The 13574-nt window shown below is 42.2% G+C and overlaps 1 protein-coding gene across 1 annotated transcript in view; it reads right to left on the bottom strand.

Moving 5' to 3' along the window:
* COL24A1 (collagen type XXIV alpha 1 chain) overlaps window positions 1-13574 on the bottom strand; it is a 979161-nt gene that overhangs the window by 257803 nt on the left and 707784 nt on the right. Inside the window, exon 27 of the mRNA XM_078645481.1 lies at window positions 8440-8493. Within this exon, the coding sequence (XP_078501607.1) occupies window positions 8440-8493 (54 nt within the window). The remainder of the gene's footprint in view (window positions 1-8439; window positions 8494-13574) is intronic.

Here is a 13574-nt window from a genome sequence, read left to right as displayed (position 1 = left end):
ACTACCAATGGGCCTCCATTCTATCTCTTTATGGACAGAGCTGGATTCTGGCTGATAATTTAACAATGCCTTGACCTTTGAAGCTAAAGGAAAGAGGTTGCCACTAAGAATGTGTAAAGACACTAAATGGGCAAGTTCTATAAGCTCAAAGTAACATTCAGACAACATTTCACATTTCCTTTCCTTAATAAAAATCTGTATTTGTGTAACATTCCCATTCATTTGACATACAAAAACACAATTAGCAAAATAGTCTGTGATGCACTATTTGTATCAGACTTTTTTCATCTTATTAACAAATTCACTTTTAAGGCATGCATTATCATCATTGATACTCAAGAGGATGCTCAATAGCCATGGACATTGGAATTATCCAATCAGTGGTGTGAATGATCACTCTTTTTCCAACAACCTTCAACTCTGTGTTGTTGCAGTTAGGTAAAGTAACATTTCCCCACTTCCTCACCCCCACCCCCACCCCAGAAGTAGTCAACTGTTGGTGTTTAAAGGAGCAACGTTGAGGCCCCAGGAATATCCCTAACACAGGGATACCCCAGTCACAAAAATAAATCCTGCACTTTTTGTGAAAAACGTAAATAGCATTCAAATCTTCTGAAAGCCAATCCTCATTAGACATAAAATCAATATGATCTGCTTGAATGATCTAGTTTGAAATGTAATGCTTCCAAACTTGAAGAGTTTATCTGAAAACGTTGAGTGTATAGCATTTTTCTATACACTCAACAACAGGTAATGAATATTATTCGATAAGAAGCTCCACTGCGCTCCTCCTCGTCCCCCGTTACTAAAAAAGAAATCCGCCCAATCTTGCTCCTTTTCTGGAAATTCTCCGAACATCTGGAATGCCCTCCCGAGGGATATGCGCAGTAACCCTCCTACTTCATCTTTAAAAAAGACCTAAAATATCACCTTCTCAACAAATATTGGAGTCTATAATTGCTCTTCCATCCTGGCTATTCATTTACCCTGCATTGGTTAGCTTTCTGCTCACCTGGCTCACCTTTCGCTCTCTCTTTTATTCTTCCTTTTACGTACCCTGACCTTAGCTCTCCCTGGTCTCGCAGCTATCCTAGCAGCTCCAACTTCCGCGCTGTTCAGCTGTTTGTGGGCACTCTCCCTTGTTTCCACCCCCCTCGTACCCCTGCCCCCCTACCTCTATAATTTGTTCTTCCCTGTTGATACTCTTTTTACTGCTCTGAGTCATTACCTCCATTTTACTATTTAGTTGTTTATATCCTGTGAATCACCCAGATGTCTGCCGCCCTTGACTTAAGGGAGAGATGTGCTTGCTCTTGACTGTTGTTTTTTGCTCTGAACTATTGATTTGTTTTTTAACTGCTCCTGCTCATGTAAAGCGCTCTGATACCTCTGGGTCTAGCCAACGCTATATAAAACCTTACAAATAAATCAAATAAATAAGAGTCGTAACCAGTATAAGTTGGTGATTATGACATTAGCACTCTTTCAATGCTCGGGGGGGGGTCTCTCTTATTACATATCCATAGCTCACATCTATCTAAACCAGGTTTAGCAAAAGTGCACGGCAGCAGGGGTAATATAGAAACATCCAACATTCTGTACCAGGTATGCACAAGTGTGAAATTATTTATAGGCAGAGATTTTTCAAATCATTAGTCCAACACTTCTGAAACAGCATATAAGAATGTTAAAAAAAGAAAAATCAAAATACACAACATATCTGAAATATTATTTTGCCATCTATTGCTTTTTTAATTGGCAAGATGCTTTTGCTTGATTTTACTCTGACAGATATTTGTGTACTCCACTCCCCTGGTGACTGGTGCACAGAGTACCATGGTCATGGAAAGGACTCAATTCCTACCGCTTCATTTTGTCGGGGATATACAAAAAGAGTGTTTGCACATGAAATATATTTTCTGTGTGTAGTATAATATAGATAACAACTGAATAGTTACCCTACATCTAACAACGTTTCAGCTCAGCTGTTAAGCCGCCACCATAGGAAAGGGATGACAGATGGGAGTCATGAAAACTAGGGCAGGCATAGATTTCCATGGCATCTGACTGCCACTTTTGAGAATCTCAAAAATGGGGAAAAAATGCAGAAATTCCAGGTATGCACAAAAATGTTTTCATCATCATATTGCAGAGGGATTTATTACTTACCCTCAACATCGTCATAAAGGGCTGGTTGGATGTGGTCCAACTCTGATCCTAATAGTTGTTGGAGCACTGGAGGCTCCTAGGCAAAGGCACTGTCTTAAGAGAGTCAGAGTGTATTGTGGTGAGGTGGGTAGGTACTGATCCAGGACGTGGTTTCGGCTGAGGTTGAGACAGATTTGATTCAGAATCTGACAGTTCAACGGGGTCGACGTCCATTTCTGGCATCAACAGTATCGGTGCTGGCATTGATGAGGCAGAAACCGGCATTATTCATGGTGCCGGACATAGATTCGGCTCCAGAGATGAAGCTGAAAATGAATCAAGTTCAGGAGGCACAGTTTATGACAAGCGCAGACTTCTGTTCAGCAGTAACTAAACCTGATGTTTCTGTGGCTCCATGGGCCCAAAGGAGCCCCAGAGGGAGCTGGTAGGGTGCCAAAGAGGTGGAGCATGGCTTCCTTCTTTTGTGGTGTTGCCAACGGACCCAGTAACTTGGGATGCATCAGAATCACTTCTGGATCAGCTCTTTGGTAGGGACTGAGAAGGAGACAGGAAGGCACCGTGACCTCCTCACCCCTTCTCAGATGTAACGACCTTACTTAGACATTTTGAGCTTCTCTTTGGATTTTGACTTTTATTGTTTTAAATCTGTCTGCTGAATTAATAGTTTTGACAAATCCTTACTGCCTGCCATCACGATGTGTCCCTGATCCTCCCCAGTGCAGCCGAGTAGGTGCTGCCGGGGTTCCCCGCCATCTTGGGTGAGGGCAGGTGCAGGGCGACCAGGCGAGTGCTCAGCCCCTCCCACCCTCCCGCCCCTCGCCAGTACATAATGGAACCATCACGCCGGAAGCGCAGCGGACGGGCGCAGCGGGCGCGCCGTCAGCGCGCCGAAGGCGCGCCAAAGGCAAGCCCGTCTGTGCCCGTCCGCGCTCGGCCCGGGCTCAGGGCCACCCCCCCTGGCCAAATTGCCCCAGACAAAGTGGCACTTAGATACAGCAGAGAGACACTAATGGGGCTGGACCCATTATCAGGTAAGGCAATCTGCCCACGATTAGCACCTAACCTGAAATCCGAATACAACTACTCCTGCCCTATCTGTCTCACCTATCCACCGCATATAAATCCCCTCCCAATCGACCTAATGGCCAAAGTAAATCAAGTCTCTGATAACAACCTATACCCTTCTGGAGAGACACTGTGTACAGAACCGGGATGCAGATCCAAAGAAGAGCTGAGAAGCGGGTTATTAAACGTGAGATCTCTTCCCAAACATTCCACCGAGATACAGCTCTTGATCGAATCCAATAACTTGGATATTCTGTTTCTTACAGAAACCTGGACGGTGGCTGGTTTAGAGCTTGAACTAGGTCCAGCATGCCCAGAGGGTTACAAGATTCTCCATAACCCAAGGCCAAAGGAACGAGGGGGAGGAACGGGAATTATTTTCAGGGAGGATCTGAACATCACCTCGCTGGACATAGACAAAACCTCCTGCGCTGAATTATCAGGGATATCTATCAAACTCGGCTCAGGTTACTGCCTCACTGGCCTAATCTGCTACAGGCCACCAGGGTTCATTAATGCTATGCAACAACAGGAATTAATCTCAGTCATTAACAACTTGACACTCACCCACAGCAGAGTACTGGCATTGGGGGATTTCAACCTGTGGACTAACGGCACTTTGGATACTGCCTACCACAATATCATACAATCCTGTGCTAATCTAGGATTAAAACAATGGGTAACCGCTCCCACACACAGGGAAGGAAATACTCTAGATTTAATCTTCGCCGAAGAAAATCTTATAACCATGGGAGAAATCCAACCAGTGGGATGGTCAGATCACCATCTCATAATGTTTGATATTCATACCCTGGGCAATACAGATCAAGTTAATACACAAGTTAGAACTTTTATCAGCCGCGATTGGAAGGGATTACTGAAGAGGAAAGGAGAAAAGGAGACGGACCTCTTTCAGATGCAGACCCTCCTTAAATCAGAAAATGATATTGCTACGAATTACAGTTTACTTTGTGACCATGTAACCAAGAGACTTGACTGCATCGCCCCCCTGAAAGCAATCAGGAAAAGAGGCAGCCCCTCCGCACCCTGGTATACAGATACACTAAAAGATCTGAAAAACGTCTGTAAAAGGGCAGAGAGGCAGTGGAGAAGAGGCTACGAAGAACAGAATAGACTATGCTGGAGACTGACTATAACTCAATACAAGAAAGAGATCGCCACAGCCAAAGCAGAATACTTTGCTGCTATTATCTTAAAAAGCTCCAACAAATCACGCGATATCTTTAAAATTGTAAAAGATCTGTCCCATCCTGTTTGTACTAACAGTAATATCAAACCCTCACAGGAACTATGTGATGGTCTGGCCTCCTTCTTTCAGGAAAAAATGTCCAAACTTATTGAAAGTCTGGAGGACGCCCCCTCCTCCATAGTGCAGCACCAAAGCAACATGGAGAAAGATGACAGGGATGAGGAAACAGAAGAACGCATGATACCAGGGGCTATCCTGGACACTTTTGATATCCCCGCAGAACAAGAGTTTGGACAATTAGCCCTTAAAATAACATCTGGATCCCCATTGGATCCTCTACCCCACAAAATAGTGAAAGAACTGGGGGCTGAATTCTTTCCTGTACTGCGCCAGCTATGTGCACAATCCTTCTGCACAGGCACTGTGCCGAGGGAGTGGAAGCAGGCAGTGGTCACACCCCTGATAAAGAAATCCAATCTGGACCCCAACTGCCATAAGAGCTACCGACCTATCTCTCTCCTGCCATATCCAGTAAAGATCATGGAACGGATGGTCAGTAGGTCTCTGTCCCTCTTCCTGGAAACTAATAACATCCTTGAGGAGGAACAATTCGGGTTCAGACCAGCCCATGGAACCGAGTCAGCATTACTGATGGTCCTGGACGACCTAAGAATGAGGGCGGACAGGGGGGAGTCAGCAATTTTGATTCTGCTTGACCTGTCCGCCGCTTTCGATACGGTGAGCCACGACATCTTGCTGACTCGGTTGAAAACCGCTGGAGTAGAGGGTATGGCTTTTGAGTGGTTCCGCTCTTACCTGTCAGATAGATGGCAGGCAGTGGCACTACCCCCGTATCAGTCGGAGTTTGCTATGGTCCCACATGGGGTCCCTCAGGGGTCTGCGATCAGCCCGATCCTTTTTAACGTATATATGCAGCCCCTGATGGCCATCATCAAGGCTCACGGCATTAGCGTGATCAACTATGCGGATGACACGCAGCTGATGATTTCCCTTGATGGTGCCCATGCAGAATCTCTTGAGACCTTCCACACCTGCATAAGGAAAATGGCAACCTGGCTAAAAAGAAACTCACTACAGTTTAACAGCAGTAAAACTGAGATAATGCAATGCAAAGTGGGAAGAATAGCTAGAAACCTGCCCGTTGACTTTTGGCCTCTGGACTCATGTGAGCCATTGGCACCAGTAACAACCGTACGGAACTTGGGGGTTAATCTCAATGACAAACTGAGTCTTGAGTCCAACGTCAACAGACAGGTGAGCAGCTGCTTCGCTTTAATGCGGGGCCTTCGAAAGCTGCTGCCCTTACTTCCAGCACACACCAGAGCAACCGTGGTCAGAAGCATCATCCTTAGCCGCCTGGATTACTGCAATGCTCTGCTACTGGAATCTCCTGCTTATCTGATCTCCAGACTTCAGAGCATCCAGGCGGCAGCTGCAAAGATGGTGCTCTCCCGAGGACGTCGATCTTCCACCACTCTTGCTCTGGCCGAGTTGCACTGGTTGCCCATTCAGCAGAGGATCCATTTCAAATCCCTGTGTACCGTTTTCAAGGCTGCACATGGCTTAGGTCCTAAACCCCTTCAGACCAAATTCAAGTGGTATGAACCTACACGGACCCTCCGTTCCTCATCCACCAATCTCCTTAGTATACCCAGGATCAGGAAAGCCACTCATGGGGGCAGAGCCTTTAGCATAGCGGCAGCCCACCTCTGGAATAGCCTTCCTCTGTCAATTAGGAAAACCAACGAACTGATGCTCTTCCGCAAAAGGATAAAGACCTGGCTATTTCCTAATGTCACACCTCCATAAAGCTTCTCCCCTCATTTCTGCCCTTACTGCTCAGCCCCTCAGATGCATTTTTCAGCGCCAGGATGCCCGTAGGGTTACAGCACGCTTTAGAAATGATATAAATAAATAAAAATAAATAAACTTACACAAAGACTTGGACCGCAACAAGGACCTGTCACAGGACTGATCCAGAGAGCTCCAGGGGATCCCTGTATTTCCCTCCGAACGGAAGTGGCCCTAACACAACTTACTCCAGGTTTCATGTTATGCTATTGTTAGATGCAAGAGTTTTATAGCAGGTTACTATTGATTCAAATAAACACTTTGATCTGGGTACATCAGTGCCCTACGCGATGAATAAGATTGGTGGTGGCCAGTGTCTATTTTCTCTCTTATTCCACTTCTGTTTCCCTGTTCGTATTATTGGCCTTCAAGTTTGGTATACGTGATCATTAGCAGAGGGGTGAGAGACATAAGAGTTCATTGCTCCTGTTATAACCAGAATGCAAGGGCAGTGCTTTCTGACACCAACTACTCCCTAATCACCTCAACCGCCCCTTCCACTTTTAAGAATTAGAGAAATGTTCAGGTGTCTGAAACGCTGGATGAATGATTCTTGTTTTTCATAATGAGCTGTCTTTTTAGCAGGGGTATACCACAGGGTTCTTGCCTGACATAGTCTTTATTAAAAATGTAGAACCTTAGGCAACTTGAGTCGAAAATGATCATATGATTATTGACCCTAGAACCTAATGGATCAAAATTAGACAAATAGTCACAATACTTCTTCTATAATTATTAAGCAGGTTAATGTCTCAAAACAAGACACAATTTGTAAATACTGTTGAAATATTTTTTTTATATTGATAAGAGATTTTTTTCTCAATCAGATTTTGCTCAAGTTCGACCAGCACTTGTTGGCAAGAAATACATTGATATTTGTTGACTGTTTCATGTGAGTATTTTTTAATAGCAAGTCATTTGGCTTCATGTGGTCTATTAGCTCCAGAATGAGTGTTTGGGATGAATTGAGCTAATTACCTGAATTTACAAGTGCATATAGTCTTTATATACATTAACTTTTTCCATTTCCACGCCAACATTGTTAATATTATTCACACTGATATGGTATGCATTTTTAATCACATGAAGCTGCTAATTATAGGTCAAAAGAGTGTGTTCTATCATAACTTTGCATTTAGGTTTTTAAGAATTAAGTTGAGGATCCTGAATTACATTAAGCCATGAGGATATTCAACAGGTATTCCATGATGGACATGTGACCTTGAGAAATCTCATGCATATGAGTGAAAAATTGGGCAGAGTATGGCCATTCTTCACTGCACTTTATGGAGTACTAACACTTGTATTTCCATTGCACCCTGATGAGACGGTACGTACATCCAGTTTTACAATATTTATAGGTTGACAACGTTGTCATTTTCTGTGTGGCGCTAATAATTGTGGAACAAGTGGTGGCTTCTGTACCTTCGGTGTATGCAAATGTTTCTAAAAATTAGGCTATCACCCAGATGCTGAAATAACTGCAAAGCCAGAATACATGTTAAGGACATAACACGGACTGATAGAGTTATATATGGTAAGACTCCATGCACATTCTCAATAGAGCCTTATGATCAGAAAACAAAAACATTTCTCACTGCCGGGCCATGCAGCTGGATGTTCTCTTTTATTTCTATTAGCTAAATTGTAGAATTTATTTCTGGTTTGAATATACAGAATAAGTTAATTCCTGAGATTTTAGAAAAAGAACAAGTGATGATTATATGTTCAGACTCGGAATTTATGTTCTAATAAACAAACGAGATCAGAGGAGTATAACCAACAGAGAAAGTATTTTCTAACAATTCATGGAAGAGTAAACTGTCCTTGCCCCATCAGTTAGTTTACATGCCCAAAACACCAGAGTTTGATACGAATGACAGAAACAATGTGGTAACAAAAAATCGTAGATATAAATAATCAAAATTGTATTAGCAGCAACAAAGTAGAAAGCCCATGACAAACTACTGCCCTCCTTCATATATTTTTTTTAACTTATTTCCAATTAAAAAAAATGTAATTCATAAACTTGTCCTATGACAAATTCCTTCAATGAGCAAAACATAATGCAGAAACACTGAAGGAATCTTCCAACCATTTAATAATGGCAACGTGGCACTTACTGGTAAACCTTCTGGACCAAAGGTGCCGGGGGTGCCTGGAGGTCCTGGATAACCCTAAAATCGAGTTATACAGAATAACAATGTTACTTCTAATTAAAGAATACATCAACAGAAAAAACAATGCGTAATTATCAACTCGTACAATTAATGAGATGTGCTAAACACATTCACAAAAAAGCAATACAAATGTCAATATTTAGCATACAATAAATGTGTACACCCATCTGTTTTGTGGACTCTATGACTCATCTACAGACCAAGTGACATGCAATATGAACATGTTCAGGCTTCAGGGTTACAAAGACTTCTTCAAAAATATGCAGTGAACTCCAGAATAACATAGAATTTTAAATAACTATCCCTTGCTATTGGAAATGAAATTTTTCAGCAGTGGTGAGTAACAATTTAGGCATATTATTCTGTGGGGGATTTATAAGTGAGATGATCTTGATATGCTTGGATGTAAGCAAAGATTATTCAAGTACAATCAACATAATGGATATAAGGAGTTTAATAAATGAATCAACCTATCCAACAAGCAGCACATAATCAACAAGAAACACTTCAAAATCATTCCTACACCAATTGTCCTTCTTTATGTACTTATGTATGTATTCATTTATTTCTGTTCTCCAGTTTTCTTCAGAACAGACCAGAGTCAGAGGGAAACAGAGAGTGTTGTCGTGGAAATACAAAGTTACAGGCTACAAAGAGTTGCACGGATATACAGTGAGCTTTAAAACACTGTAATCTAAGTGCTTGTGACCATAATAGATGACAAGGCATTACCAAGATTTTTCTGATCAATAGCAGACCTCAACAAAGCAAACAGAGAAAAACAAGTGAGTGAAGAACATATCTGAGATAAGGTTAGTGCTTATTGTAAAGCTGTACATAAAATGAACACTGCCTTAGCATACAATCATATTCTCAGTTTCTGCACGATAGAAGTAAGGAAAGTGTGGGCATTCTTGCATTGCTATTTCTTGATCATATTGTGAAAACGGCTCTTTTTTCTTGAAATGATGTTGTGCAGCATGTGCAATAAATGTCTATTTTTCTCTCTCTCTTTATAAATAGATAGATTTTTGTAACTTATTATATCTACAAAAATCAATAAAAATATGTTGAAATATATTTTTTTTAACTTGCCTGATTGAAAAGTATTGTTTGAACAATAAGTCTGCTTATTCTTCAAACAGATGCGTAATACAAGGATTTTCATTTTTTGCTCATTGATGTAATGCCAGAGACTAATAAAACAAGTAATTTAGAAATTTCATAAAAACATGCTTAATGTTGAGTTATGGTAACTTGCACAACAGACATACAAATCATAACTTGCTTTATTTTTTTTTAATTGGAATTCACAACTCACAGAACAGACATGCAGACGATAACTCGCTTTATGTTTTTTTATCTGATTTTGAAATCCTATGCGGTTTCATGAATCAATGGTAGATAAGTAGTTTTCAGTACAGACTGCTCTAAAACTTAAACTCTTCATGCACAGTGCTGAACACTTTTTAAGTGCTAGTTTCGCTTGAACTACTGAATGAATTTACAGCAAACCAAGCGAAGACACTTCCTTGAGTAAAGTTCTGTCGATATGCCAGGTTTGGTGTAATCCCTTTCAGACGTTTCTACTGTATCAAGGAATGAAGAATTCTAAGGGAGATAAAATGGCAATTGTCACTTTTGTGATCCCACATTTTTTGCCCCCCACATGGCAGATCTGAAAGAAACTTGCCATGATTAACCCAAACCAACGTTATCAAATGGCGAAACAGCGCCAAAGTTATTAGTAAAAGAAAGAAGGTCTTTTCAGTGAAAATTCTGACCTAACCATAAGTACAGAGGCACTCCCACTGGCTCTGTAATATACATTTTTATCATTTTGTTAAGAGCAAACCAGGTTATTGTTTAAGGCATGCAAGAGTTGACCTTAATTGTGGACTCAGACTAGAAGACTTGCAGAGTTAAGCATTATGAGCTACAATGTCAGATGTAGCTTTAGATATATATGATTAAATGTCTGATGCTGTGGATGAGGGTACCTATAGTCTTAATTACTTAGCGACATCATGTGCAATATTTATCATTTTTTCATGCAATGCAACGCAGCAAGCCACCTTGCTTTGCTGCACAGTGTGAATGGGCGATGTCAGGAATGTGCCATATCTGACATTATATGGGGCATTCCTGTCCTCTCCTTGCTCTGGCACACAATGTGTTTCCTTGTGCCAAGATGCAATGGTGCCTGCGTTGCAGGCAGGATTGTTTTTGAGCAGGAGGGGGCTTCTTCCTGCACAAAAACAATCTTCTGAGGCATTGTCCTCTTTCTAAGTGTGCTGCAGAATGTGTGCAGTTAGAAAGAGGAAACAACGAGGAGAAATAAAGATATTACTCCTCTTTGCGCCTCCCCTGGGAAGGTGTAGCATTTTGGACGCATTCCTAAATTTACCTGTCTTGGTAATTCTGGGATTACAGCAAAACCCATGGGTGGATGCATAGGAACACTCATGCCCCACCCATGGAATACCTTCCCAGGGCAGAGTAACGTAAGGCAGTGACTTGCGCTGCTTTGTGTTACTCCTAATTTACCAAGCAACAGAGGGCCAAACAAGGTGGCCTTGTGTTGCTTGGTAAATCTGAATTAGGGATTATGTTACCCTCGTGACACCATGCATGACGCAAGTGCAACACAATCCCTTGATAAATCTGACCCCATGTGTTTCCAGCTGTATTCTACCCAAAAGCATGGTTTAATGCTATGACTGACTGACTGACTGAAGTATTTGTTAAGCGCACTTATGCCGTGGCGTCTTGGCGCTGCAAGCGGATAAGGCTGCTGCTGGATGACTAGGGTGTAGTAAACAGCCAGGTCTTCAATGCCTTTCTGAAACTGCTCTTATTAGATTGTAGGCGGAGCTTAGTGGGTAAGGTGTTCTATAGCTCAGCTGACTGATGGGAGAAAGACTTGCCTCCCCAGCGTGCCCTCCTTATTCTCGCGATGGTAATTAGGCCCAAGCCAGCAGATCTTAGAGTTCGGCTAGGAATGTAGCGCGGAACGAGAGCTTTCAGGTCCTCGGCTCCTCCTCCAACTACTGTTTTGTGAACTAGGCAGAGGGCTTTGAACTGTACCTTCTGTCGGACTGGAAGCCAGTGGAGTTGGCGTATGGCTTTAGAAGTTGGATGGCGCTTAGGGAGGTCCAGCAGTACTCTTGCCGCTGCATTTTGCAATGACTGTAATTTAGTAAGTTGTCTTTCACCCATTCCCAAGTATAAAGCGTTGCAGTAGTCGATGCGGGAGAGAACTAGAGCACCGACCACTGTTTTCCTTAGTGTGGGAGGGATATGGGGCAATATTTTTCTGAGGGTTTTGATGGTGAAGAACTATGCATGGGTACATATGTGGAGAGAGGTATACTTGGGGTGCACATCCAGACAAAGATAATTAAAGAATCAGATGCTATTGGAATTTAATTGTTTTAGGGCAGCAGACCATATTGTCGCACAGCTTGAAAGCACCAGTCAAAATCAGTTAGCAATTATTTTCTGTAGCCTTGAGAGTTGTTGTTTTAGGCTTAAAGGTTAAATAGATTGGGATGGTTTATAACAAATGTTGAAGATTAGATACAACACATTGAACTAAATCGAAGCGTACAGACTGTCAGGAGAGTGATAGTGCTAAAGGTTCAGTAATAAAGAAATGCGTATCTTCTTTAGTTTCAATCAGATTTAGTGCAAGAACCAAAATTTAGTATTTGTATAAAAGAAGGCTTAAGACTTCCTTTACGGATTGGCAGATGATGCCGCCCTTGACGGTCCTGCCATTCCCCCACTTCATTCAAAGAGATGGGGAACCACTTGGTTTTCTAAGACAAAGCCTCAGCCGACTCTTCCATCAGAAACTTTTAGCCGGAGGTTTGCTCAAAGAAGGGCCGCTGGCATTGGAGCATCCTAAGACATGCCTGGCCTTTTAATGCTGTTTTTTGTGTTTGCTCCCATTTTGCTCCCATTATGCTACTCATGGTGGCCATGAATACTAAAAAAAAAAGTTAATGATGTCAAAGGCCCTGGCAGAAGTCTCCCAGCACGTCTCGTTCATTGTTTTTCAATTTTCCAACTTGCTGGCTGAGATCTCAAGATATGGTGGAAGACTCGCTGGTGGAATGCAGAGGTCGAATGAACAAGTTGGCAGACCACCCACCAGGGTCTGAATTAACCTTCTGGTAAGAAAGTCAGGTTTGGTCCTGGTGGAAGAGGATGGTGACACTTATATTTAACACTTTATACACCCAAATCTCTAGCGGTGTGACTTGAGTTCTGATGAATTCAAAAGAAGTAGCTCAGCTATTGTGTTGTTAGTTAAGTCTTTATGTCATTTTATATTATTATAGATAAACGAGTGCAAATGGTGGACTGCATCTACCGCATGGGATAATCTAGGCGCATCATGTTGGAGACGATCCTAGCTTTGCCTCAGCTTCATGTTGTATCTTGCCAGTTCATGATACACCCATTCTTATTTATTCATGCAACTACATGCTTTACATCTTGGCACTTGCAGTTGCAGTCTTTCATAGCTGTTTTCTAAACAAATGTCAGTTTACATCTTAACGCTTGGAGTGAGGGTCAATCCTGTTTTTTTAATCATATATGTTGTTTACATTTTGGCACTTCTGGTTATGGCCTCTCCTAGTTGTTTACTTCTTCTGATATAGCCCCTCCTTGTTGCTTAATCATCTACATATTAAATGTGTTACATATTGGCAGTTCCTGCCATGGTACATCCAAATTTTTGCACTCCTCTATCCGCTTCTTACATCCTACCTTAGTTGTTTACTCATCTACCTGTTTGCTACATCATGTTTTAGTTGTTTATTCATCTGCTCGGGCCGTATTATACATTGTGCCCAGGGCACAGTGGTATTACAGAAGGGTCCACAGATGCTTGAGCAGCCCCTTCTGTGATATTGATAGTCCTGACGCACATGTAGCGCCACTGCTATCATGAGAGGGCGTTCCCTCATTTGCATGGGGGCGTGTCTGCATGCAAATGAGGGAATCTCTTTGCCTCTGCACCCACGCCGTATTACAGACACTGGTGTGGATGTCACAAGTAGGTGATT

The sequence above is a fragment of the Lissotriton helveticus genome, chromosome 1_1, assembly GCF_964261635.1.
Source record: "Lissotriton helveticus chromosome 1_1, aLisHel1.1, whole genome shotgun sequence".
In the NCBI taxonomy this organism is placed as follows: domain Eukaryota; kingdom Metazoa; phylum Chordata; class Amphibia; order Caudata; family Salamandridae; genus Lissotriton; species Lissotriton helveticus.
The sequence above is the reverse complement of the archived record's forward strand: the minus strand, read 5'-3'. Positions and strand labels throughout refer to the sequence as shown.